This window comes from Bufo gargarizans, chromosome 4 (genome assembly GCF_014858855.1).
Source record: "Bufo gargarizans isolate SCDJY-AF-19 chromosome 4, ASM1485885v1, whole genome shotgun sequence".
NCBI lineage: Eukaryota > Metazoa > Chordata > Amphibia > Anura > Bufonidae > Bufo > Bufo gargarizans.
This window is the reverse complement of record NC_058083.1, coordinates 37,411,421-37,430,034: the sequence shown is the minus strand read 5'-3', so window position 1 is coordinate 37,430,034 and position 18,614 is coordinate 37,411,421. Positions and strand designations below refer to the sequence as shown.

Below are 18,614 nucleotides of genomic sequence, written 5' to 3'. Positions count from 1 at the left end.
GCAGGCATATCAACTCCAAAACAAAAACAAAAAACTACACATATGCTGCTAACCTGGCAGACCTCCGCACATAATCTGAGCAGGGCATGACAGTACCCCCCCCCCCCCCCTTCTACAGGTGACCTCCGGACACCCCGGCCCAACTTTATCCGGGTGGGATCTGTGAAAAGCCCTCACCAGTTGGCTGGCATTAACATTCACAGCCGGAACCCACATCCTCTCCTCAGGGCCGTATCCCCTCCAGTGTACCACGTACTGAAGGGAACCCCGAAAAACACGTGAGTCAAGAACCCTAGAGATCTCGAACTCTAAATTTCCATCAATCAGAACAGGGGGAGGAGGCAATGGCGATGGTTCCACCGGTTTCAGATATTATAGTAAAGACCTGTGGAACATATCATGGATCCTCCAGATCTGCGGAGGATCCAAATGAAACGCTACCAGATTGATCACCGCAGATATTTTGTAAGGTCCAATAAACCTTGGACCCAGTTTCCAAGATGGTACTTTCAGTTTTATATTTTTAGTAGATAACCACACCAGATCACCCACACACCCATCCTCTCCAAATTCACTTGAATCTTCCGCCATATAGAGGACAAGGCAGAAGAAAATCTCTCCTCCTCTGGCATCCCAGAGGAACTAGTCTCAGAAAAGGTACCAAACTGAGGATGAAAACCGTATGCGCCAAAAAATGGTGACTTACCTGTGGACTCCTGCCTATGGTTATTCAAAGCAAATTCAGCTAGTGATAAGAATGAGGACTAGTCCTCCTGGTTCTCAGCCACAAAGCACCTGTCACGAGTTGGAGGTCCCAGGAGAGACCACCACGTCGTCAAGCAATAAAAAAACAGAAATCAGGTACAGACACACAAGTTTATTGCACAAGCAAAAACCAAGGAAGGCAGCACAGTGGGAGCAAACCCCCACTGCGCCACTGTATAGTAATACTCCAGAGGGGTGTGACTAAGCAACTCCTGGTATTCACTAGGGCCCCGGATGGTAGGGTTAGGCTTTGCAGCAGGAAGTTGCCAGGGTCCACTCTGGAGCGTGAACTAGACAGTGACAGCAGGAACGAATGGACAACAGATACCAGAAGGTACCGACGGTACATAGGCAAACATAAACAGGCAAATACAAATAACAACTAAAAACACAAGCAGGAGTTCACGCAAGGGAACAGGAGTAGCAATGAGCAGAGAAGGACTAGCTCCACCAGTGGTATACTGCATGGCCTTGCCCATAGCACTCTGCAGCAAGGCATGCTGCAGAAAGGGCTTGCTGAACAGAGAAATATAAATACAGAAGGTAACTCAAACATAACAGGCAGAACAGATAACAAAACACAGGAAAGAAGACGGGAATGAACAAGTAGGAAACCCACAGACAGACAGACAGGGATCCCATGGGTCAGCAGCATGGGAGAGTGAGTACAAACTAGGAGTAGGAGCAGGACAAGACAACACACACCAGGAGAGTTGACACAGAACCGAGGAAACCTCAGCCTTATATACAGGTTCCATGGGTGCAGCAGAGAGGCCACACCCATGGAGCAGACAGAGGATTAACTCTTAATAGGAACACAGGGAAGTTAACCCATACAGAACCACAAATAACACACAGAAACGGAGCTGCAGCGAGAGAATAGACAGAAGGTCACAGCCAAAGGTAACGACTGTGACAGCACCTCAAGTAGGTCTCCAGGTTTTGATTAGTACGCTCTGTCTGTCCATTCGACTGCGGATGAAAAGCCGAAGAGAACGAAAGTTGGATACCAAGACGAGAGCAGAACGCCCTCCAAAACCTGGAAACAAACTGCGTGCCCCTATCAGAAACTACATCCGAGGGAATGCCATGTAATTTCACAATATTATCAACAAAAATCTGAGCAACAGTCTTGGCATTGGGCACACTAGCTAACGATACAAAGTGAGCCATTTTACTAAAACGGTCAACAACCACCAAAATCACAGTTTTCCCAGAGGAACCCCACAGATCAGTAATAAAGTCCGTAGACAAGTGCGTCCAAGGGCGAGATGGAATAGACAAAGGAAGAAGTGAACCAGAAGGTCGAGTGTGAGCAACCTTTTCCCGTGTACAGGTCTCACAAGCTGCTACGTAATCTTTAACACTCTTATGTAACCCGGGCCACCAGAACCTCCGGGAAATCAGATCAAAGGTGGACTTGCCACCGGGATGTCCCGCAAGGACAGTATCGTGATGTTCCTTGAATACCTTGTATCGCAATTCAGCAGGAACAAACAACCTACCTGGGGGACAAGAATCCGGAGCCTCCTCCTGGGCTCCTAACACCTCCATCTCCAACTCGGGGTACAGAGCGGAAACAACCACCCCATCAGCCAAAATCGGAGCAGAATGGCCAGCAATTCCCTATCTTCTACATCATAAGACCTCTCGGCAAACGAGAGCTTCTTGGAAAAAAAAGCACACAGACGCCACTTGCCAGGAGATAAACCCTGCAACAACACTGCTCCAACCCCCACCTTTCATGCATCCACCTCCACCACGAATGGCTGAGACACGTCGGGCTGCATCAGAATAGGAGCAGACGCAAAACATTCCTTAATAGCCTATAAGGACTGCAATGCCTCATCCGACCAGACAGAGAAGTCGAAGCCTTTCTTAGTCATATCGGTCAGGGGTTTTACAATGGTAGAGTAGTTCAAGATGAATTTTATATAATAATTGGTAAACCCCAAAAACCACATCAAAGCTTTCTGATTCTCTGGTCAGTCCCATTCCAGAACCGCCCAGACCTTTTCGGGGTCCATGCGAAAACCAGAGTCAGAAAGCAGGTAACCCAGAAACTGAAGCTCCTGAACAGTAAACACACATTTCTCCAATTTGGCATACAATTTATTCTCCCGAAGGATCAACAAAACCTGTCTCACGTGATCCTGATGAGTCTTCAGATCAGGAGAGTAAATTATAATGTCATCCAAGTAAATTACAACGAACCTTCCCACAAAATGGTGGAAAATGTCATTGACAAATCGCTGAAACACTGCTGGCGCGTTAGTTAACCCATAACGCATAACCAGATTTTTTAAAATGACCCTCGTGTGTGTTGAAGGCTGTCTTCCACTCATCCCCCTCCTTGATTCTGATCAGATTGTAGGCCCCTCTTAAATCTAACTTGGAGAACACCTTGGCTTCAACAATCTGATCAAAAAGGTCAGAGATCAAAGGAAGGGGATACGGATCACAGACCGTAATGCAATTCAATTCCCGGAAATCCAAACAGGGTCTAAGCGATCCATCCTTTTTCTTAACAAAGAATAACCCAACTGCAACCGGGGATTTAGATGGACTTATATGACCTTTTGCCAAACTCTAGGCAATATACTTCCGCATGACCTCTCTTTGGGTTGAGAAAGATTGTATATCCAAGACTTTGGCAACTTAGCCCCTGGAATGAGATTAACCGGGCAATCATATTCACGATGAGGAGGCAATTCCTGAGCCCCACCCTCCGCAAATACATCCGCAAAATCTGAGCGATTCGGGGGTAAAACCGTAGTAGACACCCCAGAGAGAGAGGCACTAAGACAATTGTCCGAACAAAATTCACTCCAACCAATGATCTGCCTTGCCTGCCAATCTATAGTAGGGTTATGTTTTATCAACCACGGTAACCCTAAGACCATAGGAGCGGGCAAGTACTTCAAGACAAAACAAGATATGATCTAAACATGTGAATCACCCACCCTTAACTGAATACCATGAGCAATATGAGTGAGACTCCTTTGAGAGAGAGGGGAAGAATCGATTGCAAACACCTGAATCTCTTTTTATAAGGTGCAAGTACTTAGGCCCAGATTTTGAAGAAAAAGATAATCAATAAGGTTTACCCCAGCACCACAATCAAGTAGTCTAGCGCCAGCATAGCTGGAAGGAGAAAACGAGTATTGCAGGGGGATTGCATACTTGGTTGCTCCGGCAGCCCATTCACACTACCAAGAGTCAAGGATGTTTAGTTTTTTTCTCTTTATGTAAATCTATTTGTGGTTCTTTATCATCAACATGCAGTTTAACAAAAGGACAAGCATAAGCAAAATGACCACTTTCTCCACAGTAATAACATAGCTTATGGAACCTCCTAAAGTTCCTATTACCAGAACAGAACAGCACCTGACCCAGCTGCATGGATTCCTCCCCTACCCCAGGATTATATGTCATAATACTCTGGGGAACTGGTGGGCCGGTTGGCTGAGGGAGAGGATGAGCATGGGGAGCTGAGTGGTGAGTGACAGGGCCCAGCTCCCTGCGCTCCAGCAATGAAAGCTTCCATCTGTATTGATGGAAACGCTCATTGCTTCTGGAACCCTCCTGAGAGCCGGCACCCCCAGCCCCTCTTAGCACACCACTGGTGAGGGCGCTTCTGTTTTCACAAGGCTGCTAGAACTTAAGGATCGCGCATGAGCGATCCCTCACAGGAGCCAGACGCTCCTGTGAGGCTCTGATGTTTCATATACAGAGCCCAGCCACTCCGTAAGTCAGGGATAAGCCTTCACAAAACTTCAGCACAGGAAGCTTGCTGTATGACGTTGCGGATCACATTACCCGCATCAGCACCGGAGAAACAAGATGTTATACAGTCATGTGAAAAAATTAGGACACCCTTTGAAAGCATGTGGTTTTTTGTAACATTTTTAATAAAAGGTTATTTCATCTCCGTTTCAACAATACAGAGAGATTAAAGTAATCCAACTAAACAAAGAAAACTGAAGAAAAGTCTTTTCAAGATCTTCTGTAAATGTCATTCTACAAAAATGCCTATTCTAACTGAGGAAAAAGATAGGACACCCTTGCCCCTAATAGCGAGTGTTACCTCCTTTGGCTGAAATAACTGCAGTGAGACGGTTCTTGTAGCCATCTACCAGTCTTCGACATCGGTCTGAGGAAATTTTACCCCACTCCTCAATGCAGAACTTTTTCAGCTGTGAGATGTTTGAGGGGTTTCTTGCACGTACAGCCCTTTTCAAGTCACCCCACAGCATCTCAATGGGATTCAAATCTGGACTTTGACTTGGCCATTCCAGGACTCTCCATTTCTTCTTTTTCAGCCAATCTTTGGTTGATTTACTAGTATGTTTTGGGTCATTGTCATGTTGCATGGTCCAGTTCCGCTTCAGCTTTAATTTTCTAACTGATGGTCTCACATGTTCTTCAAGCACCTTCTGATACACAGTAGAATTCATTGTGGATTCTATGATGGTGAGCTGACCAGGTCCTGCTGCAGCAAAGCAGCCCCAAACCATGACACTTCCACCTCCATGCTTCACAGTTGGTATGAGGTTCTTTTCTTGGAATGCTGTGTTTGGTTTACGCCAAACATGTCCTCTGCTGTTGTGTCCAAATAATTCAATTTTGGACTCATCTGTCCAAAGAACATTATTCCAGAAGTCCTGGTCTTTGTCAACTTTATATCTGGCAAATGTCAGTCTGGCCTCGATGTTTCTCTTGGAAAGCAAAGGTTTCCTCCTTGCACACCTCCCATGCAAGTTAAACTTGTACAGTCTCTTTCTGATTGTAGAGGCATGTACTTCTACATCAACAGTAGCCAGAGCCTGCTGTAGTTCTCGAGATGACACTTTAGGGTTTTTGGAGACCTCTTTTAGCATCTTGCGGTCTGCTCTTGGGGTGAACTTGCTGGGGCGACCAGTCCTGGGCATGTTGGCAGTTGTTTTGAAAGCCCTCCACTTGTAGACTATCTTCCGGACAGTGGAATGGCTGATTTCAAAATCTTTTGAGATCTTTTTAAATCCCTTCCCAGACTCATAGGCTGCTACAATCTTTTTTATGAAGTCCTCTGACAGCTCTTTTGCTCTCACCATGGTGCTCACTCTCACTTCAACAGTCAGGAGCACACCAAACTAAATGTCTGAGGTTTAAATAGGGCAAGCCTCATTCAACATGCAGAGTAACGATCTACTAATTATGTGCACCTGGTGTGATATACCTGTGTGAGATCTGAGCCAATTTAAGAGGGAATACATGTGAGGGTGTCCTATCTTTTTCCTCAGTTAGAATAGGCATTTTTGTAGAATGACATTTACAGAAGATCTTGAAAAGACTTTTCTTCAGTTTTCTTTGTTTAGTTGGATTACTTTAATCTCTCTGTATTGTTGAAACGGAGATGAAATAACCTTTTATTAAAAATGTTACAAAAAACCACATGCTTTCAAAGGGTGTCCTAATTTTTTCACATGACTGTAGATAAAGCTGATTGGAATATAGTTATATAACTTAGACAACCCCTTTGATGGGTAGTGGTGTTGCCTGAGACCTCACATTTATGTAAGTTTACTAGTTTATTTTCTTTGTTGACCCATTTTGTTTTTAGACTGAGACTTAGTAAATCACCTGCCTTCTATGGGATGGAAAACCCACAGAACGGCTCTTGTTCTTTGTTCTATTGTTACTTGGTATTTTATGGAACATGGAGATTTATTTATTTTTTGCCACAGTAGCAGAAGCCTTGGACTTAACCATCCTTAGAGGTCTGAAGACTTTGGACTTTATGCTATAATGACAAACTGCACTCCATAATCTCTATTGATTTCTCCTATATTGTATCTCCATGTCCACTTGACTGATTTTATTATGCATGTTATATTGTCTAGAAAAACTCACAATTTTTTTTTTCCCCACAAAAAGTTGAGAGATTAACCTTTTTAAAGATGAATCAGGCCTGGATCAACTAAGATTGTCAGACACCGGTGCCTGATATAACAGTCTAGATCATTCTAGCAGTAATGATCTGACTGTAGTGTGCTGTCACAACAAAACATTTTGACAAATGGCCCGTTACTTCTGCCCATGTGCAGCTTCCTGTACTGCCATCTGCTCCTGCTGTGATCCACCACTTTCTTGTGCTATTACTGCCACTGCTGTTCTCCCCACCCCCTCCCGATTCTGTTTCAAGGTCGCTATTGTGACTCTTCATGCGGTTGCCACCCTCCTCACTGTTTCAGGGGCCACCATTGTAACTCTTCATGTTGTTGCCACCCTCACCAGTCTGTTACGGGGCCACTAGTGTCCCTGTTTGGCCGTGTTGACATCACTGTTTATTTTTCAGTTCTTTTGATCCATCAGAAGAAGAGAAAAATAGCAAAAATGTAATGGTTCCTGTTGAACGCAGGAGTGGGTCCAAACACAGAAGACATGCAAATATTTCAATCACATGTTATCTCTTTTTTGGACCCACTTCTGTTTTTGCCTCGCCAATATTGATCAAAAACTGACCAATTACTGACCATGTGATAGAGACTGCATGCAGGACTTCTTTTCTGTCTGAATGAAGGTGATGCAAACTGAGAATGAGGCCTCTATCACACATGATTAGGAAGTAAAAAGCAGGAGTGGGTACAAAACACAGAAGACATGCAAATATTCCCATCGCATGTCATCTGTGTTTTGGAGCCACTGTTTTTGTCTTACCAATACAAATAAAATGCTGACCAAATACTGACAGTATGAAGGCGGATTCTCAAACTACAGGATCTGCTTTTTTTTGGGCTGTTCTTCTGATTGATCAGAAGAACAGAAAAATAAAAAGTGATGTGAACACAGCCTTACTGCTGACACCCTCCCCACTGTTGTGGGGCCACTACTTGAATTTTGGTCCACTGCACGGTTAAGTCCATGACAATAAATTAGACCTGGTGCTAATATTGACCTGTAAGGCGGAGTTCACACTATTGTTATTTCCATCACTTATTGGGAGGCAAATTCAGGAGACAAGACTATTCTCGGATTAGGTAACAAGAATAGATGTGCACCTGTGGGTTTGACCCGCCCCTGTTTTTGGCTGACAATAACTGACCAAATATGTGAAGTGTGATCTAAACTTAAGGCTTCATGCACATGGCAGTGAAAAAAAAAGTCAGTTAAAAACGGACATTTTTAACAGACGTTTATTTCGCCTAGGCCTTTCTGAGAAACGGACGTTAAAAATGGATCCATTCAATTGTATGGGGGCAGTCTGTCAGTTAAAAACGGACACAATAGAACATGTTCTATTTTTTTATGTCCATTTTTCACTGACAGTCAAAAAAACTGCCATGTGAATAACCCCATAGACTACCATCACATGTCCGTTTTTCAATGTTGTGTGCGTGTGGCCTATTAGTGACTCACGGTCATTCTAAATCTAACAGTAGAGATTCAAACACGTGTTTGCACTGCCATAAAATGGATTAAAAAAATATATAATTTTCTCCACTACTTTACTGGCGCTGCCTCCATGTCATTGTTTTATTCCACTAAAGAGTCATTGGGACACCTGCAGGGGCACGAAACATTTATTTTTTGCTTTACTGAAGGATGCTGATACGCTTTATTTTGGGTTTTAGCTAAGGGGTTAGCCAGAAACGTTGGTGGCCTGCACGATGATCCGCACGTACATACCGTATTTTTCGCCCTATAAGACTCCCCCCCTCCCAAAAGTGGGGGTAAAATGGCAGTGGGTCTCATTGGGTGAATGCTGCTATTTTTACTTTGCACTGATACAGCGCGGCCGGCGATGTATTAGCGGGGAGGGAGGAGCGGCTGGAGGCCAGAAACTTGTGTTGGAATCGCAGCGGGGCCCAGTGCAGTCACTGTTCTCTATTACACCGGGCCCTGCTCACAGCAGTATTTATTAAGTGAAGCCATGGGTAAAGCTTTGTTAAGGTATAGCAATCATCTGCAGCAGTAGCGCACGTATTACTCACTACGAAACTCCCGTAGCAGGCAGAGTGGCCGGTCACTCACTTCTTCACGCTCATGCTCCTCCCACTTTATGAATGAAGCAGGCTGAGCAGGTGCATGACGGAGTGAGTGACGTTACGCTGCCGGCTGCCCTGCCTGCTACTGGAGTTTCATAGTGAGTACTATGTGCGCTACTGCTGTAGAGGATTGCTATACCTTAACAAAGCTTCACTTAATAAATACTGCTGTGAGCGGGGCCCTGTGTAATAGAGAACAGTGACTGCACCAGGCCCCGCCGTGATTCCAACACAAGTTGCTGGCCTCCACCCCCTGTATTGGGGGGGGGTCACTATTTACACAAGGACAGTGTTATGGGGGGATCTATGGGATGACACATATATAGCATAAGATGCTATATATGTGTCATCCACAGATCCCCCCATAGCAGTGTCATCCACAGATCCCCCCATAACAGTGTCATCCACAGATCCTCCCATAACAGTGTCATCCACAGATCCCCCATAGCAGTGTCATCTACAGATCCCCCATAACAGTGTCATCCACAGATCCCCCCCATAACAGTGTCATCCACAGATCCCCCCCATAACAGTGTCATCCACAGATCCCCCATAACAGTGTCATCCACAGATCCCCCATAACAGTGTCATCCACAGATCCCCCCATAACAGTGTCATCCACAGATCCCTTCCATAACAGTGTCATCCACAGATCCCTTCCATAACAGTGTCATCCACAGATCCCTTCCATAACAGTGTCATCCACAGATCCCTTCCATAACAGTGTCATCCACAGATCCCTTCCATAACAGTTTCATCCACAGATCCCCATAGCAGTGCGTTATCCCCAGATCTCCGCATAATTGTGTCATCCACAGATCACGATTAGTTCAAAACCCACCAAAAGCACACCTTTTGGTTAAAAATATATTTTTTCTTTTTTTCCTCCTCAAAAACTTAGGTGCGTCTTATTGGGTGAAAAATATGGTATGTCATTCTGACGCGCAGTAACTGTTTCGCTACCAGAAAGGGTTAGCTGTGCATGTTGCTGCACTGCACAGTGATGTACACCAGGATAGATACTCCCTAAAGTTTAGCTGCAGGTCGGGATAGACCTGATTTAACGCGCTTTGTGATTAATTAATTTGTATTGAAGCAAATTTTGGGAAAAATTTGGGAAAAATTTGGTGAAGTGACCGAATTGAATTTTTGAAAACTTCACTCATCTATAGTCAAAACGGCTGCAGAGGGGGATCAGTGAAGTAATACATTTTTTTTCTAATTTTAACCTTTCTGGCCATTATAAAAAAAATAATAATATTGCTCTAAAAGTACCTTTAAACAGCTCAAGGTGAAATAGGAAATATCTGCAGGTTTCTGCATCTACTACTAAGGAATGCTTCTGAAATTGGATTTCCAAAAAGGGACTTCTTTAGACCTAGCCCGAGTGGGGAAAAGTTGCAGATTGCACAATCTGCGCCTGAAATACACCTAATATAGGCAAATTTCAGGTCAATAAATGACCCCCTTTGTGTCTACTGTAAATGATAACTTAATAGCTGCCACAGTGCTCTACCAAGCTATACGAAGAGGCAGAAACCAGAAAACTGGCTGACATAACTAAAAAAAATATAGCAAACAATAATAAGTCAGGAATAATTCTTAAGTGAATGTCCACCCTTTCTATCTAAATGGACTGTAAATTTTTGGCTGATGAAAAGGATTGGTCCAGGATTAATAAAATATGGCTACTTTCTTGTAGAAATGGTGCCACTCCTGCCCATGGGTTGTGTCTGGTATTGCAGCTGAGCTCCATTAAACCGAACAAAGATGAGCGCCAATGCTACACACGATCCAAAGACAACCGTGGCTGTCACGTCTGAGGACGGGGAAAATCCTCAGCCGTGCAATGCCACATGATGTTAGGCTGCTCGGCCAGGACGACAGGATTAGGGAGCAGGTCACCTCCTAAAGCGTCCCTAACCTGACCCTAACTCCTAGCTGCATGGGCCGACCTTTAAGGTAGGAGGACCCATGCTCAGGAACCTCGGATCCCTAACTCACCCTCCGACCGGTCCCTGGACTAGGAGTCAGGGTAATACGGCCTGTTCCTTCTGGACACGGAGGAACTGGGGTCTCACTGGCCAAGCTGCAGGGAAAAGGGGAAACACAAACAGTCTTACGGATATGGCAGGTGAACTGAACTAGTTCCACCTACCTGCCACAGCCTTGCTGACTGGATCCCTGTGCTGGCAAACACATATCCACACACAGGAATCCAGATCCATAAGCTGCACCAAACAACAAAAGGAAAGGAAAATCCCAACTGAACATCACATAGACATCACACATAAACATGACATAAACTTAATGTGACATAAATCTTATGACCACAAGGGTGGCCCCCACTGGCAGGTGGAAAACACAGGAGGCTGCTCAAGCTAAGCATGGCTGAAGCAACCCTCAGACATGTGCTACACACTGAGGCTTTATAGGCCCAAGTAGCCACACCCAACAAACACGCCCAGACTGGGAAGGGAGTTAACCCTATCAGCACCAGGGAAGGGAAACACAAACTAAAAGGGAAAGTGTCCAACCCAAGAACACACTGTGGCTGTTGCCGCAGGCAACGACATTGGTGGCAACCATGTCCTGGGAGTCAGCCCGAAGGCCGGGACACTGCCACCACATGTACACATACAACCAAACGTTGCCACGGGCAACCACAGTGAAGGAAAGATGTAAGTGCACACCAAACATAAAACAGAGTGCACACCAGACATACAAAAGTGCATACATACACGCACACAACTCCAAGGCAACCGCACACATACCTGTTGTCCGCGGCAACCGCACCTGAGGCAAACAGCAAAATGCCTCCAGCTGCGGTTGACACAACAACCCAAACCACGGGCAACTGTATGCGGCTCCCAAGGAGTCACGGCCATAAACATGGTCGTGACAGTGGCACCATTTCTTGAAAAAAGCAGCCATGTTTTCTCAATTTTGGATGAAACCCCTTCCATTATAATTTGCAACATATAATCAAACCCCAGGATAGGCTGTAGTTCACAACAAAACCACTGGGTGGCCACAAGACACATATAGAATAGACATTTTGGGACAGAATATCACAAAATAATTTTATTTTCCAAAGCTATTCATCTGCCAAATATATTGGGATATGTTGAACCAAGAGCAAAGATAAAGTACAAATTGGTATTAGAGAATGTGTGCATTACCTCCATGAAAGTTTTATGAGGTTTTGACATGTCCAGCGAGAAAACATTTCCAAAGATTGGTAACGGCTTTGGTCCAGGTGGAAAATTTTTGTACTTTCCTTGATTCTGGCTCTTAAAAACAGCGGCCAAAAATAAGATGACAACAGCTGCAAACAGAACTGTGATCAGGTCCATGGTGAATGGGAGCTCTGTGTAATCTAGTAGAAGAAGACAGGACATTAATAATTTTTGTGTGGCATTTACGTTTCTTTTTGAAAATAAAAGTAAATATCTTGCAACAGACAGAAAAGTTTTTTCTTTAAATTTTCTACATTTTTGTTAATGTGTGCATACTTTTGGTGCCTCAATGTAGATAAAAGTACTGAATTGTCAATATCCTAGATTTTTTTTTGTTTGCACCTCCTATAGAGACTTATGCATTTCCATGGGATACAGACTACAAACAAACCCTGTGTAGTCATGTTTTCACATTTTTGCTCCTTCTTGGTGGGTGTAGGGGATTAGGGGCCTACAAGCCATACCTCGGTCATCATAAAGTTTGATTCAGATAATTTGTATTTGTTTTCCAAAGGTAAAAAGAAAATACGAATACCATTGCACGTACATATTACAGTATGAGCAGCATAAAGTTTGACATACACATTACCTCTATGTTGGCTGAATTAGCCAATTTCACCATGTCTGGTGCTTTCAGACTCTCTCCTGATATCAGCCATTTGATTTTAACACCTGATCATTTTGTACTTAAATGGCAGAGGAACCTATTCCCTCCTGAGATACCAAGGCCCAGGTGGGAATACAACCTTTGTGCTCCCTTATAGCTGACATCTGTTGACATATTATCCCAGACACAGATAATAAAGGGCCCCTATGCAAGAACATTATACAAGGCGTTGTACCCTCATAGTTCTAAAAATGTACCAGTAATTGGGAGGTATGTAATGATCTTTTAAAATAGGGCTTTGAGACGATTATGGTCAACAATTATGGTCAGCATTTTTATACTCACTCCACTTTTGAAAAACTGTGTAGGAATGTAGTTATAGCTAGGCTATCGAGCTAATTTGTTTTAGATATCCTGCGGCAACACAGGCTCCTTCAAAACTGACTTAGAAAGCCCCTCTTACGATAAATCCCCTTTCTCTTACTTTGTGTAGTGCGGAGTTCAGAAGAACAATCCTCTGATGAAGACTCTTATATTCTGTCCTCTTGTGGCGACTCCTTGGCTTTTATGCTTTTAGAGAACATAGAATTATGACACAAGTATATAATTAACTTCTGCAGAACCTGCTCCACCCCATGATAAACTCCAGTAAACACAAGTGAAATGTTGCATAAGTTAATCTTTGGCAGGCTCAGCAAAGAGTTTGTTTTTGCTTTATTACATTCTGGTTGCTATAGCTTTTTTTTTTATGTAGATGTAGGAAGGCTTGTATCTTTAGGCCCCCGACTGCTGGGACCCCCACCGATCCTAAGAACAGGGGTCCTGTTCCCCCACCATCTGCTGATCCATTTGTTTTCTAAGAGACCACCAGAGATAACCCAGTTATTTTCAGAATTATTTTGAACTTTTTACATTTTAGATTTACTCCTCTAAGTGTGCTGTCATCCATTCAGGCTTTTTTATGCAGTTTTTCAAGCCAAATCAGTTGTGGATCATAATAGGAGAAAAAGTATTAAGGGCAGATACAACTTATCTTTTTTTTCAATCTACTCCTGGTTCTGGCTTCAAAAACAGTATGAAAGACTGAAACGTGTGGCAGCACCCTGAGGGATTTATTTTTAGCTAAAATAATGACTCTACTAGTTATAGTGAGTGTATAAATGTCACCAGGTGAAGTATTATTAATTTTAAAGGTAACAGACGAATTGAGTTATTAGTTAATTAAAACAACTTTTAATATGAATATTCTGAAATAAAATGAAAAATAATATGTGATGAGTTCCCAAATAGGCTATCAAATACACTAAATACATGAGGTACCTGAAGTTACCTACTGTAGGTGCACGGCGGCACCCAACCAGATCTGCTGGTTCACAGCCACTACACCCCATTTTCTATGGAAAGTGCCTGCTTGACAAAAGGTGCTATAAGTGTAGTGGCTGTGTGGCCTGTATGGTCATTACCCAAGGTAAAACCGTTGTGAGAACAAACCTCAAAGGACATTTGAGATCAGAAACTTCATTAATTGTCATACACGAGGGGTAATTTATAAGATCACCTGTAATTGTAGTCTCAAGTACACAGGAAAGACTAAGAGGGAATTACAGAGGAGAATTAGTGAACATTTAGGGGATGTTGAGAATCATAGGGACACAGTGATCTCCCGACATGTTCACGAACAACATGGAGACAACATTAAATGCCTGAGTTTTATGTGCATTGAACAGGCGAAACCACCGAGTGGGGGTGGAGTGGTGATTGTGATCAAGATGGATTTTCACACTCAAAACAACCATTCCTCTGGGTCTTAATGACAAACTGAATTATGGTTGTTTCTAGGGTTGAGCGAACCAAACTTTAGGATTTTTGGATCCCGGACCCGAACATTTTAGTAAAAGTTCGGATTCGGTGTTCGGCACTTTCTTGGTGCTTTTTGAAAGGCTGCAGAGCGTTTAACTCTGTGCCCTTAGAAGCCATCACAGCCATGCCTACTAGTGTAGCATGTGACCCAGCCTCTATATAAGCTGGAGTCACGTAGCGCTGCACGTCACTCTGCTGTTACTAGTGTAGGGAGAGGATGCTACTGGACTTGTGATTTCAGGGAGAGATTAGGAGAGAATCTAACTCAGCGATCTACATAGAATTAGTTGTGTGGGTGCAGGGCACAATCTTTTTACCCTGCCCTGAGCCCAGTGACAGAAAAAAATAACTTTTATCCGTCTGTTAGGTAGGTGGGGGCAGCGGTGGCCATTTTATGCAAGGTCAGTGCACCAGCACAGCATCTGAGCTTTTGTGACATTGAAATCCAAGCTTGAAAAACTGCACTAATAATCTTTTTTTTTTTAAACACCCTTTTTTGGTGCATTTGCAGGATTAGTCATTGTGCAATTTAAGCTAGAAATACAGTCATAATTTTCAGGGTTTTTAACCCCTTAAGGACCAGGCTCATTTTCACCTTAAGGACCAGGCCATTTTTTGCAAATCTGACCAGTGTCACTTTAAGTGCTCATAACTTTAAAACGCTTCGACTTACCCAGGCCGTTCTGAGATTGTTTTTTCGTCACATATTGTACTTCATGACACTGCTAAAATTGGGTCAAAAAAGTTAATTTTTTTGCATAAAAAAATACATTTTTTACCCAAAATTTTGAAAAATTAGCAAATTTCAAAGTTTCAGTTTCTCTACTTCTGTAATACATAGTAATACCCCCCAAAATTGTGATGACTTTACATTCCCCATATGTCTACTTCATGTTTGTAGCATTTTGGGAATGATATTTTATTTTTTGGGGATGTTACAAGGCTTAGAAGTTTAGAAGGTTTGCAGTCATATTGTGAGGCTTAGATAATAGAAACCTCCCAAAAATGACCCCATTCTAGAAACTACACCCCTCAAGGTATTCAAAACTGTTTTTTCAAACTTTATTAACCCTTTAGGTCTTCCACAAGAGTTGATGGCAGATGGAGAAACAATTTAGAAATTTCTATTTTTTGGAAAATTTTCCAATATAATCAATTTTTTCCAGGAGTAAAACAAGGGTTAACTGCCAAACAACACTCAAAATGGGTTGCCCTGATTCTGTAGTTTGCAAAAACACCCCATATGTGGTCGTAAACTACTGTTTGGCCGAACGGTAGCACATAGAAGGAGGGGAACACCATATGGGTTTTGGAAGGCAGATTTTGCAGGACTGGTTTTGTTTATACCATGTCCCATTTGAAGCCCCCTGTTGCACCCCTAGAATAGAAATTTCAAAAAAGTGACTCCATCTAAGAAAGTACACCCCTCAAGGTATTCAAAACTGGGTTTACAAACTTTGTTAACCCTTTAGGTGTTCCACAAGAGTTAATGGCAGATGGAGAAACAATTTTGAAATTTCTATTTTTTGGAAAATTTTCCAATATAATCAATTTTTTCCAGGAGTAAAACAAGGGTTAACTGCCAAACAACACTCAAAATGGGTTGCCCTGATTCTGTAGTTTGCAAAAACACCCCAAATGTGGTCGTAAACTACTGTTTGGCTAAACGGCAGGACATAGAAGAAGGGGAACGCCATACGGTTTTTGGAAGGCAGATTTTGCTGGACTGGTTTATTTACACCATGTACCCTTTCAAGCCCCCTGATGCACCCCTAGAGTAGAAACTCCATAAAAGTGACCCCATCTAGGAAACTACGGGATAAGGTGGTTGTTGTTTTGGGACAATTTTTGGGGTAAATTAGATTTTTGGTTGCTCTATATTACTCTTTTTTGAGGCAATGTAACAAAAAAATGTAATTCTAAAATTGTTTCTACATTCGCTATTTAGTTTTGTGGAACACCTAAAGGGTTAACATAGTTTGTAAAGTAATTTTTGAATACCTTGAGGGGTGTAGTTTCTTAGATGGGGTCACTTTTTTGGAGTTTCTAGTCTAGGCTACATCAGGGGGGGCTTCTAATGGGACATGGTGTAAAAAAAAAAAACTGTCCATCAAAATCTGCCTTCCAGAAACCGTATGGAGTTCCCTTCGTTCTATGCCCTGCCGTGCGGCTATATAGCCATTTACGACCACATATGGGGTGTTTCTGCAAACTACAGAATTGGGGCAATAAATGTTTAGTTTTGTTTGGCTGTTAACCCTTGCTTTATTACCGGCAAAATGGATTTAAATTTAAATTTTGCCCAAAAATAGGTGTTTTGGCACCGTTTTTATTTTATATTTTTAACACCGTTCATCCGAGGCGTTTGGTAAAAAGTTATTTTTATAGCGACGACTTTTACGCACGCGACGATGCCCAATATGTATGGCTCTCAGACTTTGGAGACACTAAGCAGGCATCCTAAAACTGCGGCCCTCCAGATGTTGTAAAACTACAATTCCCACCATGCCCTGATGATGGCTGTAGGTTGTCTGGGCATGCTGGGAGTTATAGTTTTACAACATCTGGAGGGCCGCAGTTTGAGGATGCCTGCACTAAAACTAATATTTTTTGGGGAAAGAAAAATTGTTTTCGTGTCTCCAAAGTCTGAGAGCCATAGTGTTTTATGTTCTCTAGTGAACTGTTGGGGATTATAAAAATTTAGTACTCCATGGAAGTGTGATACTCCCTGAAGCAATCGATAATGCAGAGGCCCGGATGATCGGGGCACGTGTCACATTGAGTAGTGGTGTCCTTCCGTATCCCCCTCTTGTGACACACTCTGCACTTTTTTTGGGTTCGTCCCTTCTTTCCAGTATGGGGGACCACACCTGGAAAGTGTTGGCCAGGGACGATCCGGGCGCCTCCAGTTCCCGAGGTACTCCGGCCTGCTCTTTCCCGGTCCGAAAAGATCAGGTCTTTGAGGACTGCCTCATAGAATTGGAGGAATGTCCCTGTGCTGCCAGCGCTTCGGGATAGTACAAAAGAGTTGTACATGGCAACCTGCACCATGTAGACCGCAACTTTTTTGTACCATGCCCGGGTTTTGCGCATGGCGTTATATGGCGTGAGGACTTGATCAGAGAGATCAACTCCTCCCATATACCGATTGTAGTCGACGATACAATCGGGCTTGAGGACCGTTGCCGCGGTACCTCGCACAGGGACTGGGGTGGTGCTGTTACCGTGGATTGTGGACAGCATAAGGACATCCCTCTTGTCCTTATACCTGACCAGCAACAGGTTTCCACTGGTAAGTGCACGGGTCTCACCCCTGGGGATAGGTACCTGGAGGGGGTAGGCAGGGAGGCCGCGTTGATTTTTCCGCACGGTCCCACAAGCGAACGTGGATCTGGCGGCAAGGGACCTGAACAAGGGAATGCTGGTATAAAAGTTGTCCACGTACAAGTGGTAACCCTTATCCAGCAGTGGGTACATAAGGTCCCACACGAGTTTCCCGGTAACACCCAGAGTGGGGGGACATTCTGGTGGTTGAATCCGGGAATCTCGCCCCTCGTACACACGAAATTTGTAAGTGTACCCTGAGGTACTCTCACAAATTTTGTATAGCTTCACGCCATACCTCGCCCGCTTTGTGGGAATATATTGGCGGAAACTGAGTCTCCCCTTGAACGCAACGAGAGACTCATCAACCGCGACCTCCCTTCCAGGTACGTAGGCCTGCTGAAATGTGGCCCCAAAGTGATCGATGACCGGCCGTATCTTGTACAGCCGGTCATAGGCAGGATCACCTCGGGGTGGACATGCTGCATTATCGGAATAATGCAGACATTTCCGGATGGCCTCAAACCGGTGACGTGTCATGACCATACTGTACAGTGGGGTCTGGTACAGGACGTCCCCACTCCAGTATTGCCTGACACTGGGTTTTTGGACTAGACCCATATGCAGCACGAGGCCCCAAAATGTCCTCATCTCGGCTGCACTGACCGGCGTCCAGCCACCGGGTCTAGCCAAAACTGAGCCTGGGTTTTGAGCGACGAACTGTTGGGCGTACAGATTCGTCTGCTCCACCATCAAATTCACCAGTGGGTTACTGAAAAAAAAACTAAAAAA

General features: G+C 43.7%; 1 protein-coding gene across 2 annotated transcripts in view; it reads right to left on the bottom strand.

Annotated features, from left to right (window-relative positions):
• LOC122934192 (cytochrome P450 2C5-like) overlaps positions 1–18,614 on the bottom strand; it is an 83,111-nt gene that overhangs the window by 52,248 nt on the left and 12,249 nt on the right. The window contains exons 2-3 of one of the 2 annotated variants that reach the window (XM_044289473.1): positions 13,123–13,208; positions 11,975–12,171 (exon numbers count right to left, since the gene is read on the bottom strand). In XM_044289473.1, coding sequence (XP_044145408.1) covers positions 11,975–12,148 — 174 coding nt within the window. In that variant the 5' untranslated portion in view covers positions 12,149–12,171; positions 13,123–13,208. The remainder of the gene's footprint in view (positions 1–11,974; positions 12,172–13,122; positions 13,209–18,614) is intronic. The other variant, XM_044289474.1, reaches the window with a different exon arrangement.